Source organism: Quercus suber, unplaced genomic scaffold (assembly GCF_002906115.3).
Source record: "Quercus suber isolate HL8 unplaced genomic scaffold, Cork oak 2.0 scaffold_137, whole genome shotgun sequence".
In the NCBI taxonomy this organism is placed as follows: Eukaryota; Viridiplantae; Streptophyta; class Magnoliopsida; order Fagales; family Fagaceae; genus Quercus; species Quercus suber.
In genome coordinates, this window is record NW_027069599.1 from 922798 (window position 1) to 934161 (window position 11364).

Genomic DNA, 11364 nt, shown 5'->3' on the forward strand with positions numbered 1-11364 from the left:
TTCAGGGAAACAAATTTCACTGTTCACACATTGTTCACGAGACTCATAGCCACTTTATTTAGAAAAAAATATTAAAAATATGTCCTAAGGTACTATTCACACGTTTAAAAATTATTTTACTACAGTATTTTTAGTTTTCAACAAAATAAGTTATATCCAAACAGACCGGATATCCTAGGCTCCTAACCACGTGAGGGTATTAGTAGCATCAAGCTGGGCGCGTGGGGTTTTCCTAAAGACTTTTTATTGCAAGATTTCAAATTTAGGACCTCCTTCCCAAACCACTTATTAAAACTTTTTATTTTTTATTTTTTATTGCAATTACATGTATACTATCACTTTTTTTGGTAGACTATTAATATCATTATTCCGCATCAAAAATCAAATACAAATTCAAGTGATTCTCCACAAAAAAATAGAAAAAAAAAAAAAAAAACAAGTGATTCAAAAAAAGAAAAGAAGAAAAGAAATACGAGGCTTTAAACCCTCCTTAACCCCCTTATCCCTTTCCCGGGCAAATCCAATCCTACACCACCACCACTGCGCCGCACCCAACATGGCGACGAAGCTCTTCCTCAGACCCCACTCCACTCCCCTCATCACTCTCCCCCCAAAACTCCTCTTCCCCAAAAACCCAAAACCCCTCACCATTTCTCTCTTCTGCTTCAACACTCAAGCCCAAACCCAAATTCACTACGGACCCTCCCTCCACAAAGGAACCAAACCATCTTCCCAATCCCAACAACCCCAACAACAACAAGAAGAGCAAGATAACATAATGTTTGACGAACAAAGCTTCACTCGAGTATTCGACCTCACAGCACTTCGCGTCCCTGCAAAAGACTGTTTTGCCCTCGAAAGCCGCCTCCGTGGTCACCTCCTGAACTGGCCTCGCATTCGCAACATTGCTCGAGTCCCAAACGACGACGTCGACCCCAGCCTCCTCCCACTATTGGGTTCCCCAATTCAACAGGAAGATCTCGTTTCGCTCGAGCGAAGAATTCACGGCAAAGCCGAGGGAGACGGCGACGTTTTGAGCCCGGTCCTGTACAGGGACAAGCTTGCCAGGGAGTTTAACGCTCGAGGGTTTATCAAATTTAGGAACTTAGCCAAGATTTCGCGGCCGAAAAGGAAGAAGAAGAAGAATGTGAAAGAGGAGGAGGGGAGTGAGGGCAATAAGGGAATTGGGAAGAATGAGATTGCTTTGGTGGAGGTTGTGGAGGAGGAAGGAGAGGAGGATTTGAAGGGTTTGTTGGGTGATGAGTTTAAGGGAGCGAGGCGGAAGTGGAGTGGTCCGACCAGGTTGTTGCTTTTGGATGAGAGGTACGCGGCGAGGAAGGCCGAGGAGTTGCCTGAGGCAATCAAGGTGGCTTTTTGTTGATACTCTGTGAGTTCATTGGGATTTTCTTTTGAAAGTTTTTGCGGTTTTGATGAACTTATATAGCCTCTGTTATGTCATTAGTTGCAAAGTGCTTTATTTTGTTTGATGCATAACTGAATTGAATTGAATGCGATGTGGTGCATTTTGTGAGATTGAATTGAATGTGATGTTGTAGAAAGGATAAACTTGCTCGAAATTGGCGGTTTATTCTGTATTGCTTCTTGTGTAATTTGATGTCACTTGATTTAGTTTATATCAATAGTGGAGGGACTGCATACACAAGAATTATGAGAAAAGGAACTTTATGTGGAGAACTCTTCAAGGAGAAGGGAAAACCCACCATGAGAGTTGAGAAGTTGTTGATTAGAATGAGTTTTAGATACTTTCTATTATCAAGCTTAATCTTCACTCTGACAGAACCTCAGTGTTCGCTTGGCTTTCTTCGTTAAAAAAAAAGATCATTTGACTTCCCCCTGCCCCTCCTCCTCTTTTATTGCCTGATGGGAGAGCTATCTATGTAGGCTTTGGCACATCATATATCCATTTCTGTTTGGTGAGCTCTAGAGAATTGGTGCATACACTGAATCGCTTATTCCTGTCCTAGTGAGTCTTCTATATTGTGTCATTATTTTTGTTACGAAGTTTGCCACCCAAGTGTAAGTTGTAATTGTGGAAGTTGACATTTACTATCAATGCATGGCATGCAGCACATGCGGCTTTTTGGTGCACTTCTATTTTATTGCCAACAATGTTTCAGTTTGTTCATACCATTACTATGATAGGCAGCAAGGTTTACTTGTTAGGTTTACAGAGTATTGCTATGATAGAAGTTACTCGTCACCTTTCTTTGCTAAAATCACCATTAATGTGATATCTGCCAAGTTTAACCTGTCAAGTTTCCATAACATGGTCACTTCTCAGCTCAGCTGTTGAGGCTAACATTATGTCATATCTACCTCTCCTTCAAATTAGCTGTTGTGTCCGATCGGAAGTATTACTTTCAAGTTCCAAACTTTTCTTAATCTTAGGTATGGAGACGGTAGTCCTTTTCTTTCATATAGCTTGTTGCTTCTTTCTTTCTTTCTTCTTCTTTTTTTTTTCTTCTTTTTTATTTATTTTTTAATTTTAAATTTATAATGAGAATCAATGTCCTGCTTATATATTATATTACCTTTTTGGGTGAACATATTATTTTTAATATTCATTTGGTAAGTAAACTGCTTTTTCCTTCCTATTAATTTAATATTCTCATACTATTTATCAGGTTGTGTTGAAAGAAGATACGGGGCAAAGTACAAAATCAACTTTTGAGCTTGTTAGATGCAAGCTGACGTTGTTTTATGATTACTGGCAGATGGATGAGGTAAAGGATGACATTCATTAACTATGCTAGGTGAAATCTTTAAGTCAACTATGTTGTTCTGGGTTTTCTAGATATGAAGCATTTGACAACCAAGAAATTGAAACTTTACATTCTTCTTTGATGTATGTTGATAGGTGGAGGATAGACACACACCTTCATTTATCTAAAGTGTTCAGTGATAATTGTTACTCCACCGATTTGTTGGAAATGAAAGTACACAAATATTATGTTAAATTAACAATTCCAATATATTTCTGATGGGCACTTGAAAATTTTATTGCACCAGAATGCAGGATGGCATTCCTGCCCATTTCATAGTAGACACATAAACATTGTATAACAGACTTCTCTTGAGAGTAGAGCCTTCAAAGACATCTGGATGGATGGCTTCTATATATTTTTTAAGCTCTCTCTCATTTGGAGCAATAGGTCATTAATTAAGTATTAGTACCCATATATTGTAGTGATTTTCCACACTGAAATTGCTGAGAGTTCACAGAATCAATGGATTTATGAGGTACCATTTGTTCTTACAGATCTTGGAGGCCTTGCTACCAAAGGGTATAATTGTTCCATCGGCGTTTGAAACTGTTGGGCATATTGCTCATCTGAACCTGAGGGAAGAACATTTACCATACAAGAATCTCATAGCAAAGGTACTTTTTTTTTTTGAATTTATTTTTTACCATTTTGTCATTGTACAGTAGAATACAAAAGTGACTTTGTATATATATATATATATATATAAAATAGATAAGTGAATTTACTGCCCCTTTACAGAAGAAGGCTGTTCTTCTTTTCAGGTTGTTCTGGACAAGAATAAGCCAAAGATACAAACAGTAGTCAATAAGATTGATGCAATTCATAACGACTACAGAACAATGCAGCTGGAGGTCTTGGCTGGAAACCATTCCCTTGTGACAACAGTTGTTGAGAATGGAATGCGATTTCATGTTGATTTAGCAACAGTGTATGTTTCCCTTAAATTGCAAACTTATTGATAATTCCATTGAAGTTCATGAATGCTTGCCAATATCATGCCATTTATACAAAACAAATGCCATGTGCTATTGAAGTGAGTATACATCTCAAATCTGCTATATCTGGTTGACTCATTGAGTTATATATCTAATTGTTTTCCTTAGGATTCTGTTCTGGACATCTTCAAGTCTTTCATAAATTCTGATGCACATTTTGTGTGATTGTAATATGGCAAAAACTTCTTGCTAAAATTGGTTTGTTAGCTGTATTTATCTAGAGCCAATGAGGCCTAAATGTACGTGCTGCAACTGTAACTTGTTGCAGCCTTCTATGGACCTCTTAGATTGAGTTATTTATGCATAAACATCTATCTGTTAGTATGAACCTATAAAATCCATCTTCACCTTCTATTTTAAAAGTTGCCTGAATAGCATGGATGGAATTCAGTGGGTAGACCCTCTGGCTGCATGTGTAACTTACCAATTGAAAAAAAAGAAAGAAGCATGGATGGAAGTCTGCATTATCTTTCTGGCTCATGCCATTTTATTGAACACAAATTAATATGGGCATATAGTCAGATAAACTGTTTGATCTCAGCACCATCGACCTTGAGTCAAACTTACAAGAAACGCTGCAGAAGTTTATTATATGGATTTAGAGAAATGAAAATTAATTTTGGCAGTGACTGGATGATAGTGACTTCTGGATGGTTTCTTCTTTTATGCAGGTATTGGAATTCAAGGCTTGCAACAGAAAGACAAAGGCTTCTGAATGGCTTTACATACCGTGATGTTGTTTGTATGTTTGCTTTGGCTTCAACTGAAATAATATTCCTGCAGATTGATTTTACATCTACTATCTGAGCCCTCTAAAACGACTGTCATGTTTCTGCTTGTGGATTTTGCTTACAGTTGGTCATTTCTCATTTCTTGTGTTTGTCATTGTCATGTATAGCCATAAAAGCAGAGTTAGGAGAAGAATTCCCATAAGCTTCAACAGTTTTATGCTTTCTCAAATTGGAGGAAGAAAACCAAAAAGGGAAAAAATTAAAAAAAGAAGGAAAGAAAAGTCCTATATTGTGAAAAAGGAGTTCAGTGCGTATTGCTATTTTTTTTATAGAATCAAAAGAAGCATCTTTTTTTTTTTTTTTTTTTTTAAATCATTATTTTTTCACCTTTCCTTTTGAGTTTTACACTGGAGTACTGGTCATAACTTGCTTTGCTATTTTTTTTATAGAATCAAAAGAAGCATCTTTTTTTTTTTTTTTTTTTTTAAATCATTATCTTTTCACCTTTCCTTTTGAGTTTTACACTGGAGTACTGGTCATAACTTGCGGTGTGCCATTGTCTTCAAGTCTTGCTAAAACCTTGGCAGGGATCATAGATATTTGAATCTCATTGCTCTGTACATTATTACTTTAGGAAATGATGTCAGCACTAATTTTCTGCTTCTTGCACTCCCCATCATGAGCTCATAAAAATTTATGAACACATGAAAATAGTTTCATGAAGCTAAAATGAGAGTGTGCTAATTGAGCTACCCTTTTATGTGTTATATTATGTGATCACCTACTTTTTTTATGCTCCCATTGTGGTCAAAACTCTCTCATGATGTTATAAAAACTGTGATGCTTATGTGTATGGTTGTCTTTTATGCAATTGGCAGGCGATGTTTTCTCTGGGGTTGGTCCAATTGCTATATCGGCTGCGAAGATAGTAAAACGTGTTTATGCTAACGATCTAAACCCAATAGCAGTTGAATATCTAGAAAGAAATTGTGTGTTCAACAAACTTGAGAAGAAAATTAAGGTATGACTTAGTCATTGCCATGGTAGCATTTTGTGGTACTTTTTTTTTCTCAAATAGTTGGAAGACTAAAGACAAGCACAGGATCTTCTAATTTGGCTGTGATAGGGGAAAAATGATTTTTTTGTGGAATGCAAATAATCAAGATAGCTTGGGCTGATGAGAATAATTCCTCTCGGATTGTTGATAAGCATAATATGGAGTATTGTACAAGACTACTCAAATGATTGTTTAGCATCTATTCTTAGTAAGCATGACTAAGAAAAGATACATTCATCCAAGATCTTCTTGGCTTTCTTGGCCAGTCAATATCTCAGGTTGATAAAGTTAAAAAGGATGAATATCATATTTGCACAATGAATCCTGACTTGAACTTCTTTTACAAGTTCTCTGGCTTTCATTTGTTACCCATTTATGTGGCATTAAGGCAGATATACATTGCCTAGGCACTTCACAGTATTAAATTTCCTATAACTGGAGCACTGTGCTTTTTGTAAGGACATTGTATGTCACCTTCTAGGTCTTTAACATGGATGGAAGGAGGTTCATCCAGGCTATATTTTCAAGTGATAAAGCTAAGTCCATCACGCAAGTGGTTATGAATTTGCCAAACGATGCTGCAGAGTACCTAGGTTTGTTGTTAATTCCATGAATTTACTTTTTGGATCTTGTTTCTTTTTGTGAGTAATTATTGGATATTAAGGGTCTGTTTGGGATCCACTTATTTTGCTGAAACTGAAAACTTTTTGCTGAAAGTACTGCAGATAAGGGTAAATGTTAGTTGAAATAGTACCGTGGGACCCATGAATAGTATTAAAAAGTGCAGTAGAACCTATGAATAGTAGCAAAAATAAGTTGAATAGTAAAATAAGTTAGCAAAAAATAAGCTAGGCAAACAGACACTAAGAGTTGCAATTGAAGCTAGCTAAAATGGCATTTCCTTCCTTTGTAAGAGCAAGGTGGAGGTTGCAGTCATGGGTTCAAGTCTCTTTGGGTGCATGTGTAACTTACTAATTGGGGAAAAAAAGGATTTAAGAGTTGCTTATACAATTTAGTGATAACTTAGTTTATTGTCCTCTGAAGTTAATAAAGTTGGACCAATTCTATTTTAAAATATCTCCACTCATTCCTCTTTCTCGTTTTTTTTTTAAAAAAAAAAAAAAAAAAAAAAAAAAAACTCTTTCTACACAGATGCATTCAGAGGAATATACACAGATAGACCCAAGAATGAAGATTTCACTTTTCCGATGATCCATGTTTATGGATTCTCCAAAGCTCGAGATCCGAGTTTGACTTTCATGAGGTCTGTTCTGAAGTCTCCTCATAAAACATGCCTTTGTTATTTTGCTGTGCTAATTGAACAAAATATAGTACTTTTTGTTTGACGTATTTCCTCTTCCTTTTTCTTTAATAACTTAAATGCAGCGGATTAGAATTGCATTGTCAGAAGTGGAGGTCAATGTAGAGATGCGTAGAGTACGCCTTGTTGCGCCAGGAAAATGGATGCTATGCGCATCATTTGTGCTACCTGAGAGTGTAGCATTACAGATACTACTAGGCTAGACATGTAAAAAGCTGAGGTATGCTATACCAAGTTTTGTATTAAATGTTCAATTTAATTTTGCTAATGTTCATATGGTTTATTTATTTAGTCATTTTGCAGTGTTCATTATGTTATTGGTTTGATTCTTGTATATTCTTCTGTAGAAATAGGTCAGTAGTTATAGCTCGGTGAGTAGAAAAGCTCATCAAACTTTATGCCAAAAGGTTTCCTCTCCCTGACCAAGAATTTATTTCCTTCTGCTGCATTCTAAACAGACTGGTTAATGCCAAAAGAGATGTAGAAAGTTAGAAACCGACCTTTTTTTAACCGGGTTAATGTTTTCTTCTTCTACTACTCAATTGTTTTATTTGGTTTTGGATTTGATTGCTATGTAAAAGTTAATTAGTGGGATGTCTATGTAGTATGGACTTTGGATAAGATGTTTTTACACGTAGAGGGCCTTGCTTAATGCTGAAGTGCATCTCACTCTTTTTCCATTTAAGGGTTTTTTTTTTTATTTTTAAAATTATATTTTTTAAATTTTTTGAATGGAATTGTAATACTAAATGAATATAATTAAAAAAAAAAAAAAAACAAAAGCCATTAAATTAGTGTTGCCTCCATTACTAGTGGGTAGAGTAGGGAGATAACTGCCCTGGAACTACCAACAACTTGGTAAGTTGTTAAGCAGGTTTGTAGTAAAAAGTTCTATCTTCTATACCATATTTGTTGATATATATATATATATATAAACTTAAATTAAAATAAAGCAAAAAAATGGAATGGAAGATTATAAAGAAATGGAATACAAAAGAATATGATGTATTTTCTCTAAGAGTAAAACTTAGATATAGTATCTTAGGTGACATTAGGTTTCCTATTAAATTCAAACATTTGATTGCATTAACCAATAAACACAATTGTGTTATCTTTTGGAAGGATAATTAAAGTCAATGCGACTAGGTGTTTGAATGCAATTAGAGAAATTAATGTATTGCGCCTCAAGTATTGAACCTAAGTTTTACGATTTCTCTAAAAGTGTTTGGAAGTAAAAAGAAAAAAGAAGAAGAGAGAATAGACTAAATAAATATAAATTCATTGTTATATCTTCATCTTTCATTTTCTTTTTTTGATGCTTAGGGGTAAAATCAATATTTCACTGAAGTGTGAGTGTTCCAAATTTTTTTTTTTTTTTTTTTTTGAGAAAGGTGTAAGTGTTCCAATTGTGAGAAGAATGCTTGGGAGAAAATGGAAGACGTTGAGTATTGAGTATTCCATCCTAGTTATTCCATTATTTCTTAGAAGAGTCTTTTGAAGATGGAAGATATGGAATATAATTAATTCCATTCAATATTTCCTCCTCCCAAACTTGTTAGTAAATGCTGAGAAAGAAATATTGTTGATTGGCTTGAGTTATGTCTGCAATTTCTTTACCACTTATTAATATCTGGGTTGCTGAGAGAGCTGACAAAGCAGCAACTGGACAAGCGGATGAAAGGTTTGAGAATAAATGGTCATAAAACTAATAATTAAAAGGTTTGATGCATGAATTTAGTTTTCTAGCTTGACTAGCCTGTAGGCACTTCTTATCTACGTTCCCAGTTCTCTCTCACATCGTGTGGGCATTATCCACTTATATATGAAACTCATTAATGAGTAAGATATTGCATAAAAAGGAAAGAGCAAAATTTAGATTCAGTTCTTGCCCTTTTTATAATTCAGCCATCTGTCTAATACTTAACAGAGCAAACGTTGTCTCTTCCTCTGTTTATTTTTTTATTTTTATTTTTATTTTTTACGCTTTACTTAAAAGTTAAAACTGAAAACCATTATAAACCAGCAAGAAAACCCAGAACCACAACCTCCCTCACATCTCACACTCTCAAACTTCTAAATTTTTGAAGAAATCAAGATTTTAGATGGACAGAGGGGTTGGCTTGTGCGTATCGCATCATTAGTGGAGCGGTTTGTTAAATGCTTGGAGCCCGTTTGGTCATAGAGTTTAAAAATTATTGTTTAAAAAGATGTAAAAATTATTGTTTAAAAAGTGTTGTTGAAAAACGTATTTTTAGTGTTTATAAAACAAAAAGGGATAATTACAATTTGCCCACCTGTGGTTTGACCCGATTTCTATGTGCCTACCTGTGGTTCAAAGTTTAACACTTTGCCCACCTGAGGTTAGGTCCGTTACTCCTCCGTAACCCACCTTCAGTGCAGACGTTACTCTAACACATTTTTTATCAAAAACAAAACTCAAAACAGATCAAACACTCATTTTTCTCCTAGAATTAAATAGTTTTAGGCTTATGTGACTGAAACTATTCCGAATCCAAATCCAACGAATTCCTTAAATTTCAAGGCATAAATAATTAAATACATAACCTTTATTCTATAATCCTTATTAGAGTTTTTGAAATTATATAAAATAAAAGTTGCTAAAAGGTTAGCAAAATATATATATATATATATAAAATCCTTCAGTACTCTCTCTCTCCAATCCTTCAATCTCTCTTTCTCTCTACGCTTTTCTGATCTCCTCCATCTTCGACGATCCAGACCCATAGCTGAGCTCCACCCCACACCGATGATCAAAATAAAATCACCAACCTAGGGCCGCTGTCACACCACCAAACCCATGGGCCATAGCTGATCTACCATGGCAGGGGCGGTGAACTGACAGAGGAGGACAAGGGGTGTGTCTGGAGGCAGTTGATCCATCATGGGTATGGATTTGGTTTAGAAACGTGATCTTGAGGGAGGCGAAGTCCACCGATCCAGCGTCGTTGCCGAGCCCTAGCTCCGCCAAGTCACGCCCCTCTTGGAAGTCGACCTCCATCCCCTCCGAATCCAAGCCATCACCAGCTATGGTGGCCAAATTGAAGAGTACATTGCCGCCGAGGCCACCTCCTTCAAATTCTCACAAAACGAAGCTCAGAATTGAAAGTCATGGGCTCGATGTAGGAAATTGTTGATCGATCTGGTGGCAGATCCGGTGATCCAATGGGTTCTGGGTTGTTGTTTAGTATCTTCTTCCTTAGTATTCAATAGGTTCTGGCATATCGGTATCCACCAAATCACCGGGTTGTTTGGTATAGTTGAAATTTTCACTTTATTGTTTGGTATACTGTTGTGAATCACCGGATCTGCTAGGTATTGTTGTGAATCACCGAGGCCACTTTGTTGTTTGGTATAGTTGGTATACTGTTCTGGGTTGTTGTTCATGATGTTGTGATTTTTTCTGGTGGGTTTGTTTGGTATACTGTTGTGAATCACCGGATCTGCTGGGTATTGTTGTGAATCGCCAAGGCCACTTTGTTGTTTGGTATAGTTGGTATACTGTTCTGGGTTGTTGTTCATGATGGTGTGATTTTTTCTGGTGGGTTTGTTGTTTGGGTTTGTTGCGTGAGTGAGATCTTAGATGTTGAAAATCAAAAATTTAGAAATTAAGTGCTGGAAATTGTTGATCCTCCCTGTTGTCATGTTGTAAACTGTGTTATGCTTTGATTTTAATAAATTTATTAGTTCAGGCACAAAAAATTAGTATAAGGAAGAAGACAAAGAACTCTCTCTCTCATGGATTTGCTTCATTTGATTTGTATTAGTTTTCTGAGTATTAGTTTTCTGGGTTTGTTCTTTATGTTTGTGAATGTTCATCGTGATTGTGAATTATGAGAAACAAATAACATATTTTAATCTTGTTTTTTTTTTTTTGTTTTTTTGTTTTTCTTGTTTTGGGAGGAGAGAGACATAAAATGGGTGGAAAAAGACTTATTTACCCCTTTTTTTAACAGAGGTGGGTTACGGAGACTAAACGGACCTAACCTCAGGTGGGTAAAGTGTCAAACTTTGAACCACAGGTAGGCACATAGAAATCGGGTCAAACCACAGGTGGGTAAATTGTAATTATCCCAAACAAAAAAATGTGTTTGGTATTATAGTTTAAACAATATATTTTTAGTGTTTAAAAAACATAAAAATGTGTTTGGTATGTGTGTTTAATTTTATAAAAAAAGCTGAGCACAAGTACAAAATAATATTTTTAAACCAGGAGAGAGACGATAATAACATTATTGTTGCTGGAGTCCTTCTTCATCCCTTCTCTTCTTCCCTGAGGGCAGAAACCAAACCCACGCAGTCCTCGCAACCATCTACGCCTCTGAATATCCACGACTGGGCTTCACGTTCCTCGGATCTCATCTCCACTGTTAGCACTCCAAGACCCAGCAACCACTCTTGCGTTTGTAGCCGCCGACCCATAACTCCAAGATCCAGGTTCGCATCTCCCTTTCAC

The 11364-nt window shown here is 36.1% G+C and overlaps 1 protein-coding gene across 1 annotated transcript; it reads left to right on the forward strand.

Moving 5' to 3' along the window:
- The first annotated feature begins 393 nt into the window (after positions 1–393).
- Positions 394–7427, forward strand: LOC111994958 (tRNA (guanine(37)-N1)-methyltransferase 1). The gene is given in 10 exon segments (XM_024026849.2): positions 394–1366; positions 2646–2744; positions 3281–3400; positions 3548–3714; positions 4453–4523; positions 5391–5533; positions 6051–6162; positions 6722–6814; positions 6817–6833; positions 6956–7427. Coding segments are annotated over 10 exon segments (1770 nt in total). The 5' UTR covers positions 394–556; the 3' UTR covers positions 7094–7427.
- The last annotated feature ends 3937 nt before the right edge of the window (positions 7428–11364 follow it).